We start from the raw sequence: 12,634 nt of genomic DNA on the forward strand, positions 1-12,634 counted from the left end.
TCCTTTTTTTAAATGAGAGTCATGACTTCAGTCCACAACGTCTAATGTGTTTTTGAGCGAAGCACTAGTCAGACAGGTAGCTGCAGAACAAAGATGAATGATGGTTGTAAATGAGGACTAACCAGTCTACCAGTTTATTTTTTAAAGCTATATTCAAAAACAAAAAAATATGGTTGAACACATGTCAGTTGGAAAGATTTACACGTTTAACATTTGTCATACATTCAGACGAGGTTTAGTCTGTAAGATTACATTAGATTAAAAGCTTTTTTACATTTACTGGCTTTCTTGATGAGTGTGATATTAAGTCTTATTTGTATATTTGTGTTTTTGTATATTATGGTATGTGCCTATATGTATGTTATTGTTTATATTGTACAGAATGTTACTATGTCTATTTGTTGAATGTGTAGAGAGTCAACACCTACCAAAGTCAAATTACTTGTATATGTATGTATACTTGGCCAATAAATCTGATTCTGACTCCAATTCTGATGAAAAGTTGAAAAAAACAGTAAAGCTGGCGACGGTTAAGCTTAGCATAAAGACTTGAAACAGTGGGAAACAGCAAGCCTAGCTTTGTCTACAGGAAACTAAATCCTAATACCAGCACCTCTATCTCACTAAATAACACATTCTATCTTATTTGTTTAAATTCTCAACAAGAAAGCAAATAAGTGTAGGCTATTCCTAAAATAGGAAAAGGAATCCCACCTTGAGGAATAACATTGAGTTTGGAATTACTGGCATTACAGATTTAACAATCCTTTGCTTTTGTGAAGGAGTTTGTTAGGACTGAAATCAGCTCAATGAATCATATAATTTCAAACCTGCCAAAGGCTGGAGAGAGATTTAGTTTAGGGGCGAATCAGGAAAGATGAATAGCTGTGGATGTTTACTGTGTCTGTAACTCATTTTCAAGTATCTTCCTTGTTAGGAGTGTTCATGTTTTAGCTACTGCATAAGGACAAATGGAAGAGGGTGTCCATCTATAGTACAAGTCAGGGAATTCTCTCAAATGTCATGATTTAGATTTAACTTGAAATGAAAGAAAATCTAAATGTATTACAGAAAACAATGGAACAGAACAACTGTACAGGTCTATGGAAAACAGGATATTACATGTAAAATATGGAGCACAATTTTATTATATTTAACTGACATTAATAATATCACACATTAATTGCAACAGGTATAGCTGAAAGGTCATTTTCATGTGAGTTGGGTCTGCCAGTGATGCGAAGTTTACCAAACTAAAGATTGAATCAATCACCTATTTTAATCCTGAATCTGAATATGGGTTATAGATCCTGTATGAGACTGAGGTTTAACTCATTCACCAGCACACACCCAGCACCTAAGACCACCACAGCCCATGTAAGAAACCATGTTTCACTTTTTAGTTTCTAAGCCTGAACTATGCACGTATACATGGACATTCATAGCAGGAACCTAACTTTCAAACCTCTGCCTATCACATTTCTCTCATCAAAGGAGGTCTCTGTGTCAGGGCAGGTGTGGTTGAAAACCTGTGGTTGAAATGAAGACAGCGGAGTGGGAGGAGGCCAACTCTATATGAGCTGCTCTTAAAACAATAATTCTGCTTTCACCCTTGACTCCACCATTCTTTCCAAGTGATCATATCCTCATCATTCCCATGTCAGCACCATGTGGTTAGAAATAATAGTCAAAGACAGCTGGCCCACCTGAATTTAAGATGAACTGAAAAACAATCAAAGTGTACCTTTAAAAACTAAAGAAACACTTTTTCTTCAATGATGATGGGCACAGACATAGAGGGGTGTGTTCACTCACTCTGACAAGTGCTATTATCTTACTATTTGCTTAATACACTCCACCATAATTTTCTGTCCTGGCAGCTACATTGGTCTGGAAAAACAGAGGGAATTCCTGCCGCCTTGTTCTCCCCCCTATAAGGTTGAGGTCTTATTAATGTTACCATGCTGTCTTGCCCAGCTGAATATATTTACTTAGTGTTAGGAAAGTGGTGGCCACAAAAGCAGGAATGTGCCTGAGTGTGACTTGAAAGAGGCTGTTACACTTTAATTTTTAACCCATAAAATAAATAGAGTGGCCCAGCGATTTTTATGAATGGTTGCATTCATTCCAAAACACGCCCACCAATCAGCAAACTATCCTCGCCATTGAGCCACGCCTGTTTGGAATGTCGGGCTGCTGTCTGCGCGTTGATTGGTTAGAAGCATGGAGAAGGGCGGGGTTTTCTCAGCGGCTCATCAGCGAGTATAAATCCGATTTTAGACACTCATCCTGGTAGAAAAACTAGGTCCAAAAAAAAGACTGAAACTCAGCGTGAAACTAATAACGACCAGCAACCGTTCAGGGGATTTTAGCTTGAGGATATATTTTATCTTTGTTTGTATTTTTCTTAAACTTGTCATAGGCTAATCATGGCATTTCTGATCTCCTTGACTCTACTGACAACAGCTGTCATCACACAGGTAAGAGGTTTCCCGACAGAGAAAGCCAAAATTCTGTTCATACACAGTAGCCTGTCTTTAAAGAAGATTAGTTTGATGTGTAATCTGTCATGGATAATAGACTCGTAGGCCTGTAAATGTGACTGAAATTTGATCTCTGAGTATGAAAAGCATAACACGGTGTACACAAAATGTATTTTTAGAAAAGCTTTCACTTGTTTCACCTTCAACATCAGATTAACTGCAGTTACTGATGTAGATCTACATGTTCTGTATGCCAAAGTGAACACAATTTAACGTTTGGTAAATGAAGTTTGGGGGATTGTGTCTCCTTTTTCCAAAGCACAGTAACATGTTGATTCCCACAAACTTAAACAAGTTGGCTCTAGTGCTAAGCGATGACTCAAACCATAGTCAGCAGGGGACTGGGTACAAACTCTGAGCTGTCTGGAGATTTAGGACTGACTTGCCAGCAATGGCTTGACTGACTGTACAGGCGTAGCCTACTGCAGTGCATTGTCTGTGAAATAATTCAAAATCAGTCACAAACTCTAGGGAGCCTTGGAGATGATACAGAAAATGAATGTCGGGAGAAAAGCTGGGAAAAGTGCATTGTGGCACTCTAAATTTGTCAAGGAGGCAAGAAACCTTCCCTGAAGCTGCACTGTACAACAAGTTGAACTAGGCTCTGCATGGAGTTCTTTTTTTCTTTCTTTTTTTACTGAGACAACATGAAGACAGCAAAAAAATGTTGTATGACTCAGATCATTTGTGTTTTGTCTGACAATGTGATCTCCCTCGCTGCTCTTTCCCTCATCCCTCCAGGTGACTGCTAGCTGCCCAGCAGTGTGCAAGTGCCCTGACGAGCCCCTGGTTTGCCCTCCAGGAGTTAGCACTGTGCCAGATGGATGTGGGTGCTGCAAGGTGTGTGCTGCACAGCTTAACCAGGACTGCAGCACCACGAGGCCCTGCGACCACCACAAAGGGCTGGAGTGTAATTACGGCAACGATGTGACCACGGCCTGGGGCATCTGTCGAGGTGAGAGAGGAAAAGGGGCAATGTATGTTGGAAGAGAAGGAATTTCTTTCTGAAAAAAATCTGCCAGTTCTACAGATATTTGCACTGCTCCCTCAATTGATGGCATAGTATCAACATTCATTTGAAAAATAATCCTATATTTAAAATGAATATGGTGAATGTGATGTGCTATATACAAGCCAAAAGGTCATGATACCTTTGCAACAATGTAGAAAAGGTGTCAATGAAATGGATATTTATTGGCTATCCTTTCCATAAAGTTAAAGCCATCACAAGTATGCGATTAAGCAACATGGAACCATGCACATCCGGGAACAAGACCGGGGGTATTTTAATGAGTAGTTGATGTTTTATGGCAGTGACAGGGTATTTCAGAGATAAAAATACACTTCCATCTGCACCATGTTGGAGCTGCCCAACAAATTATTAATAGCTGGTTCTTCCACGCTTTGGAGACAAGGAGTCTGACACTTCCTGTCTCCTTATTTCCACTGACCTTTCAATCTTAGTGGTCCTCTGTGTGATTTTTGTTTACTGTTGCCATGTGAAGTCATTGTGTGTGTGTGTGTGTGTGTGTGTGTGTGTGTGTGTGTGTGTGGTTTCGGTCAAGTCAGGAGAAACTTTGTTCAACAGCTGTTGAAATAAGAGCATGTGGTGAATTCTCATACTTGCTGTATCCAGAAGCTCAATCATTGGTCCCTTGATGTTTCAGCTATACAGGAGGTCCAATAGAAACAGAGATGCATCTCTGAGATACCTAATCCATGGACTGTGCCAGGATTGCCTCTGTTGCCTCTTTTTTATGCATAACAATAGCCAGCTCTGCAATTCTTGAGTAGTTAAATGTTTTGTTCCAGCTGAGTTAAATGTGTCTTTCCAGCAAAATCAGAGGGACGCACATGCGAGTACAACGGCAGGATCTACCAGAATGGCGAGAGCTTCCGTGCCGGCTGTAAACACCAGTGTACCTGCATCGATGGCGCTGTTGGCTGCACTCCTATTTGCACCAACAAGCTGCCACCGGCCTCTCCATCCTGCCTCTACCCACGGCTGGTCAAGATACCCGGGCAGTGCTGCTTCAGTGTGGACTGCCATAAGGGTACCTGGCGGCTGCCACCTAAGTATCGGGTTCGTTTTTTTCATGTAATAACAAAGATGTCTCAAAAAAACAATTACACAAATTGGAAATATTTTTTATATAATTTGTTCAGAAATACCAAAAAGTTGAGGTGCCATTCATTAATTCAATTCAATTGTATTTATAGTATCAAATTATAACAAGAGTTATCTCAAGACACTTTAGAGATAGAGTAAGTCTAGACCCCACTCTATAATTTACAGATAGAGTAGGTCTAGACCACACTCTACAATTTACAGATAGAGTTGGTCTAGACCACACGCCATAATTTACAAGGACCAAACCATTCGAGTAATTCCCCCAAGAGCACGCTTTTAGTGCAACACTGGCAAGGAAAAACTCCTTTTTAGAAAGAAATCTCAGACAGACCCAGTTAGGCGGTGTCGGAAGGTGCCGGTTGGGGGTGTGATGAAAAGTGGCAATGACAGTTACACTAAAAGATAATGGAACAGTGAGTAAAAATAGTAGTTGTAGTAGTTCATTACATAGCATGGCACTGCAGGGTGTTACATGACGTAGCAGGGTACAGTAGAGCATAGTGAGACATAGTAGGATGTAGCAGGACTTTGCAGGGCACCGCAGAGCATAGCAGGGTGTAACAGGCCATAGGAGGGCATGCAGCAGGACCACGGTGACCGCTGCAACCATGATTTTGGTGCCACCCTAATCCAAGGAACATGCTGGGTGGAAAAAAACAAAACATAAGGACTCTGGGGAATAAGTTCCCCAGAACTAGGTTAGTAACAAGCATTTCTGGGACATGGATGCACACAAATTAAAAGAGAGAGGAGAGAAGAGTTCAATGTGTCAAAGTCCCCCGGCAGTCTAAAACTATAACAGCATAATTAAGAGAGACAGATTAAGGAGAGGAGTCTGGTCGGGCTAGAACTCTCCCCAACCAGATGGGGCTGTACTGGCCTGCCTCCCTCTACTTTGATTATATTATGTAGTAGATATGCAGGTATATGACAATGCAGGTAGAGAGGAGTAAAGTGTCTTTGCTTTGACCGATTGCCCTGAAGTAATCCCTTGATAATCAGTGTGCCATGGTGATAACACTGTAAAAAACAAATAAAAGATAGACATGACTGTGGCACAGATGAATCCCCAGCACTGTCTCGTCTTGTCTTATCTTATCTCTCATCGCAGGTGCCTCCACTACAACAACACCTGCCCAGACGTCAGCACCAGCCTGAAAAAGAGCTGGCCAACCAGCTCCCCGACGCCAAGTCCAGCGGCTGGGAGAGGGAACATGGCTACAAACACCTGTCTGGTGAGAAAGAAATATTAAGTGTTTATCATCACTGCCTGATTCACATTTTCCTTTTGTTTAAAATTGGGGGCTGAATATCACTCAATAAAACTGTAATCAAAATACTAATACATAAATTATAAACCCATTCAGAAGTTATTCAGTAGTAATTGAGATGTTTCAGTCTGGACCAGAGTAGTAGACCGACCAACCAACCAACAGACTGGCATTGCCATCCGTAGAACTACACTGCAATTGTGGCTATAAAGAAAAATCTGAAAAAAATAAACATAACATTGTGAAGTGGGAAAATGTACTTTTTCTGCCAATTGTCTTGTGACCCCTCGATGGGGTCCAGACCCCCAGGTTGGGAACCGCTGGCCTAATTTATGTGTATGATCTTTCCTTTTCTCCCTGCCTGCCTGCCTGCCTGCCACCCTCCTCTGTGGCTCCTTAGTGTGGCACCATCTGAAGGAGAAGAAGTGTCCAGTCCAGACCACTGACTGGTCCCACTGCTCCCGCAGCTGTGGGATGGGAGTTTCTTCTCGCATCACCAACAAGAACCCTCAGTGCAAGCTAGAGAGAGAGATGAGGATCTGTACCATACGGCCATGCCACGGCCTTACAGTCCCAGCCAAGGTGAGGTACACTGAACTAGACTTGAACTGAAGGAGAGACAGACCGAGAGTATAGGTCGAATATTCACCTTACTGCCAAGATAACTTCTTATCACATCTTATCGTTAAAAGTGAAATCTTAACGCCTCATGATAAGACGAATCAATAAGGTATTATTTCACCTCTTATCTATTTGTGTCAGACTTCGCAGGAAAAAAAAAAATACCTGCTCATTTTTGCTTTGCTTCCTTGTTTCCATCTTTAAACTAAAGAGCAGGTATTGAAAATGTTTGGCATTCTGGCGCTGAGTAAATAAGCTCTTAGTGCGTAAGCCACCTTCATTCCGAGTTCAAGAACAGAGATTATTTTAGCGGTACTTTCGGGAAGCTCTGCATCCAGTGGGAACTGGGCAGAGTTGATTTACTCAGCGGTGTTTTGGTGGCAAGCAGGCGCCTTTTTAAATATAGTCCCCCACCCCCGGCATTCCTGCCAAGCAACTGTCCATAGCTAGGCCCTGTCTGTGTGCTCAGAGTCCAGGGAACTGGTAGGTCTATATTAATCCCCTATGTTGGACACACACTAAGATCTTTTCTCTGCTCTACTGAATGAAAAGCTCTGGGGGACAAGAACAGTCATAGGTGTCCCTGTTTAACAGACAAGGACACTCAAATGTATAATAAATGTTTAATCTTAAAATGAATCACTTCAATCTAAAAGATAATTCCTCTCTCAATCCCTGTTTTGGCAGAATAAATTGAAGTCTAGCCCTCTTAAAGTGAAACTAATGAGTTTGAGTGCAAAGCTGTGTAAATCTGCTGTTATGTAAAAGGCCAGGGCAGATAAAAGGCAAAGCTTACTAGATTTTTTTTTTTTGTATAATGAAAATCTTCATGTGTCTTGTTTTGGTGACTTTTGCTAATAAAGCCAAATTAGGAACAAAACTCATAACTGATGGTTATCATCTTTTTACTTTTCTCATCCAACCACAGAGAGGGAAGAAGTGCTCCCCGACCCAGAAAGCCCCCGAGCCTATCCGCCTGTCCTACGGAGAATGTGTGAGTCTTCGCCTCTACCGGCCCAACTACTGCGGTGTGTGTGCCGACGGTCAGTGCTGCTCGCCACGCCGCACACGCACTGTACCCGTGAGCTTTGTCTGCCCGGACGGCGAGCGTTTCCAGAGATCAGCCATGTTTATCCAGTCGTGTAAATGCAGCGATGACTGCGGCCACCTTAATGACGTGGCCCTCCCTCCACAGCAGTGGATGTACGGAGATACACACAAGTACATAGACTGAGGAGCATTTTTATTTAATTTTAATATGATGAGGTCAACTTTGTTGACGCTTCAAGACTAGGGGCCATTTTTCCCCATCTGGCTCCAAATGAGGGAAGGCCACAGGCACCCACCTGTCAAACAGCAAGGAGGACAGGCCACCTTTGTTTGATCATCATCATAAAAGCAACCCTACTTGTGATATTGTGTGACAGGAGTGGATTGTACACTTGCACGCTCCTAATCAAACAGACGTGGGACTGAAATTAGAGCCCTGAAGCAACCCTGGACTTTTCAACTCTGGACTGACTGCTGGTTTGAGTGTGGATGAATTTTTTGAGGCCCTCAGACCAGCCTAAGAGAGGAAATGCTACAAGAGCAACACAGCACTTTGTTTTTGCACAGACACTACTATGACAGCAGTGCTTAAGGGTCACCTCACCTGCAACAATAGCCTCAAATACTGTGATTTTGGATGACTCCTTATCCCACAATGCACTGTAGCTACTCAGTGACAAGCAAAATATTTTTTTGCAGCTTTATCTAGAAAGATGTGGACTTTATTAAAAAATATATATATAAAATCAGCACAGCATGTTATGTACCAACTGTTTTTTTGGCACGTTGACATGAATTTATTCAATTATGACACAGTCATAATGATAAGGAACACTATCTGGAACTGACACAAGCGTTAAACTAGGACTGGACCAATTTCTTGTTTGTGCATTACATGCAGCTTAGAAAAATGTCTTACACAATCATGAACATTTTTGGATCACACTGTATTCTGTAAATATATTTTCCTTTATTTGGATCCATGTTTCTATTGTCACATTAATATACTGTACTTCCATGGATGAAGACACTACAGTTTAGCAGTCGCACGTTTACGTTGGTCCATCAATGAGAAAACTGGCTGCTGAGCTCAAGGTTTTACTTTAATTCAACATTTGGTTCAAAGTAGCCAAATGTTTGAATACATAGCCACAGTTTTCTCAAACTATGATATAGCTCCCTCTGCTTGTGATAATAACTACAACAGTTTGTATTTTAGGATACTGTGGTAGTGTAACTATGTTCATTGTAACATCTGAAAAACGTTAAAAATGTGCAAAAATTAAACACCATTAAAGTATAAAAAGTTTATTTCTTCAACCAAAAACGATATATCCATGTTTCAACAAGGAAAAACACTAAAAGAAGCACCCTGCAAAGACATAAAATTAAAATGTGTTTCAGCATTATGAATTTGCTGAACTTATGGAAGGGGGAATTTAAAATAAATGCTGGAGGTGGGTTTTTTTTGTTTTTTTTTCCCCTCCACCAAAATACAGCAACACCAAGGATCACACACACGATCTTCACTGGAAAGACATTTCAGGTTCATCTTGACTGTTCAACTGCAAAGAGAAAAAAAATAAGTTTAAGATGTGTGGGCCAGAAAAAAAGAAAAGGAAAAAGTGTTATTCTATTTGTAGGCCTGTGTACATTTATACACAGGTTTACAAATAGGATTTAGCTCCAACGTTTTCTCACTAGTTACAGCAGAGCCAATAATTGTTACGCATCCACCATGTTAAAAGTGAAGAAATTATGTATAAATGTGTAAACACAAATGGGTCCCGCAAAACAAAAAAGTCAACATATATCAACATGACTTTGCATAACTATACTTTAAGCCAAGCGGCGTGTTATCTGTACACATTTTAAACTATCCACGTGTATGTCTACGCTCTATACAGCGGACGTAATCATACACGTCACTTGGCGTGTTATCACCACTTGGCATGTTGTCGCGAGAAAACCGTGTGAGCAACAAGAGAACTTACTGTAGGAGGAGATATCGATCTCCTCTGGTAGCTCCGCTACGTTGACCTCAAAGCGGTCTTGGACATCGTTCAGGGTCTTGGCGTCATCCTCGTCAGACACAAAGGTGACAGCCAGGCCTTTGGTCCCAAACCTGCCAGCACGGGCAACCTGAGGTACAGAGAACAAGTTAGGGTCTGCAACAACGGGCTCTGCTCAAAGAAAAAACAAGAATGCTACCAATGTTCTATAATCAGGAAAGGGGGCTTAGAATCAGACAAAGGTTACTTTTTTATAAATTATTATTTCTGACTAGTATTAATTTCTGAACATTCTAAATTACAATTCACTGATTATAAAACGTTGATTAAAACCAACTCCACAGGTTCCTGTGAATTTTTAAAGATAAAGATTTTTCATTGTAAGATATGCATATAGAAAACAAAATTATATAGTATAGCTGGACTGACTCTGTGAAGGTATGTGTCAGAATCCTCTGGCATGTCGTAGTTGAAGACAATGTTGACTCGCTCAATGTCCATGCCTCGGCCAAACAGGTTGGTGGCAACCAGGATTCGCCGTTGAAAGTCTTTGAATTGCTGGTATCGGGATAACCTGAGGGGCGAGGGATGAGCAAGTACAGAAACAGGTAAGATAATATTCCAAAGTGAGACTGAGCACCAAAACAAATTACAGTACAGTGATGTTAATGGGATTATTTCATGTTCAGGATAACAAAATTAGGAAAGCTGCTGGTGAATTCAATGTATGAACAAAACGACTAGAATCAAAAAGGCACCTACCGCTCCTCCTGCGCCATGCCCCTGTGGATGGCGATGGCAGGGAAGTTCTGCTCCACCAGCAGCTGGGACAGAGCCACACAGCGTTGCACTGACTTAACAAAGATGACCACCTAAAAAAGGAACCAAAATTTGATACAGACAAGCAACATGAACATCTCCCTGTAGAGGATGAGAAGCATGAACTTTAAAATTATTAGTAAAAGAACAAGGTTGCAAATGTGTTAATAAGTAAGCCATTAAATGTAAATATTACCATAAATTTGTACATAACTGATTCTGAAGTAGTATCTCCTTAAATGAGTGCAGTTATACCTGGTTGAACTCTAAGACGTCGAGCAGGTCAAAGAGCTTTCGGTTTTTCTCGCTGTCCTTCAACTTGCAGTAATACTGCTGTAAGCCATGGAGTGTCAGCTTGGTCTCATCATCCACAAACACTTCCATGGGCTACACAATAAGAGAATAGAGTCAAATGTTAGCCTGACACAAAACGTCTACAACTCCATACAATTTTCTGATCTTTCACCAATTGTTTGACAAATGAAACAGGCGTAGGGGCTCACTAAGAGCCAGGAGGACCGAAAAGCAAAAGAGCCAATTTGGCAATATTATGTATTTTATCCCAATGCTAATTGGGAACCTGATAATGTTAATGAGGCAATCTGTAAACTTTAACTCAAGTGGCTGCCTCGCAAATGGAACACATGCTCCACGGCCAAAGTTTGAGGGTCACCGAATATCTTTTCTCTCAAGATGTCCGCGTAACCAGTAACACCGGTGTTGTAACGAGCAACAATCAGATGAATGAATTACTATTCCTGTTGTAGAAAGACGAACATAATTTATTCTAATAAAACTTTTTTTTTTTTACATATATCCGAGTGGGTAGAATTGGAAACATTCGTAACTCTTAATGATAACTTACATCCTGCATGAACTTGCGGCAGACAGGGCGGACGTCTTTGCTTAGCGTTGCACTAAACATCATAACCTGTTTCTCATGGGGTGTCACCCTGAAGATTTCCTGGACATCACGCCTCATATCTGTCAGAAAAAGAAAAGAAAAATTCCCCCAAAGTCACACTAATTGCATTTCAATTATTCTGTGTATACAAAAGAACATTTGTAACCATTCTTATCATCTCTAAAGATAAAGTAGCAATTTCTCATAATAATTTAAATAAACTAAATTATACAATACTTCATTAACAATTAGATTACAGGAGAATTTTTCTTCCCACAACCTATTTTCACATTAAATGCACACTGACATGGCACTACCTAAGTGGGATATGAATTCACAGAATACTCAGAGTTAAAGGTTAGCCTCCCCTGTCTCACATACTGACCACAGTCCTTCACCAAAGCTACAAGTTTCTTAAAAGTCCACTATAAAAACACTTCTGTTCCTTTTACTCACCAAGCTGCTCCAGCATCCTATCGCACTCGTCAAGCACAAAGTGTTTGATGTTCTTCACATTGAGGGTCTTGTTGCGAATGAGGGCCAGGGTACGTCCTGGAGTTCCTACAACAATGTGAGGGCAGTTCTTCTTCAGGACGTCCTCGTCCTTCTTCATGGCCAGGCCACCAAAGAACACGGACACCTTTACAGTGGGCATGTACTTTGAGAAGCGCTCATACTCTTTGCTGATCTGGAAGGCCAACTCTCGCGTGTGGCACATTACAAGGACAGACACCTGGCACACAGGAAAGGAGGACATTAGTCTTTTTAACTTCTCAGTGTCTCTCCAAAATGACTGTACTCATGGTTCCATAAATGTAAGCAGCACATACCCCTATCAAGTTTGCGTTCCCAACTTTGTGTACGGCTATGGCATATGCAATTCTTAAACCAATTCAACGTTAAGTGCATATGCTTTAGGTCTGAGACCTAAGCACAGAATAGACGTCTACAACATCTAATAGCTACAAATGATAATCCAGAGGATAGATTTACATAATAGAATTGTAAACACTACCTAGGTATTGTACAAATATATAGGAGGCACAATAGCTTTAGTCGAGCAAAAGATGACAAACTCACCTGACCATCCACAGGTTCTATCTGTTGCAGCGTAGCCAGTACAAACACTGCCGTCTTTCCCATACCAGACTTGGCCTGACACAGGATGTCCATGCCTAGGATAGCTTGTGGAATACACTCATGTTGGACTGAAAATAAAAAAAATGATTTATGAATTAAAAGGTGAATCTTTCTTATACATCTGCTGAATAATTTATAACAAA

General features: G+C 40.9%; 2 protein-coding genes across 2 annotated transcripts in view; one reads left to right on the forward strand and one right to left on the reverse strand.

Moving 5' to 3' along the window:
- The first annotated feature begins 2,249 nt into the window (after positions 1-2,249).
- Positions 2,250-8,649, forward strand: LOC116703613 (CCN family member 1). Its single transcript, XM_032538458.1, has 6 exons — positions 2,250-2,480; positions 3,285-3,498; positions 4,379-4,626; positions 5,786-5,909; positions 6,346-6,527; positions 7,495-8,649. Exons 1-6 carry the CDS (start codon positions 2,430-2,432, stop codon positions 7,798-7,800), a joined length of 1,125 nt encoding a protein of 374 aa, XP_032394349.1. The 5' UTR covers positions 2,250-2,429; the 3' UTR covers positions 7,801-8,649.
- Positions 8,650-9,098: 449 nt separating this feature from the next.
- LOC116703605 (ATP-dependent RNA helicase DDX39A) overlaps positions 9,099-12,634 on the reverse strand; it is a 5,042-nt gene continuing 1,506 nt past the window's right edge. The window contains exons 3-10 of the mRNA XM_032538446.1: positions 12,432-12,559; positions 11,808-12,084; positions 11,313-11,431; positions 10,703-10,834; positions 10,391-10,500; positions 10,058-10,202; positions 9,611-9,758; positions 9,099-9,181 (exon numbers count right to left, since the gene is read on the reverse strand). Coding sequence (XP_032394337.1) covers positions 9,165-9,181; positions 9,611-9,758; positions 10,058-10,202; positions 10,391-10,500; positions 10,703-10,834; positions 11,313-11,431; positions 11,808-12,084; positions 12,432-12,559 — 1,076 coding nt within the window. The 3' untranslated portion in view covers positions 9,099-9,164. The remainder of the gene's footprint in view (positions 9,182-9,610; positions 9,759-10,057; positions 10,203-10,390; positions 10,501-10,702; positions 10,835-11,312; positions 11,432-11,807; positions 12,085-12,431; positions 12,560-12,634) is intronic.

Source organism: Etheostoma spectabile, chromosome 2, assembly GCF_008692095.1.
Source record: "Etheostoma spectabile isolate EspeVRDwgs_2016 chromosome 2, UIUC_Espe_1.0, whole genome shotgun sequence".
NCBI lineage: Eukaryota > Metazoa > Chordata > Actinopteri > Perciformes > Percidae > Etheostoma > Etheostoma spectabile.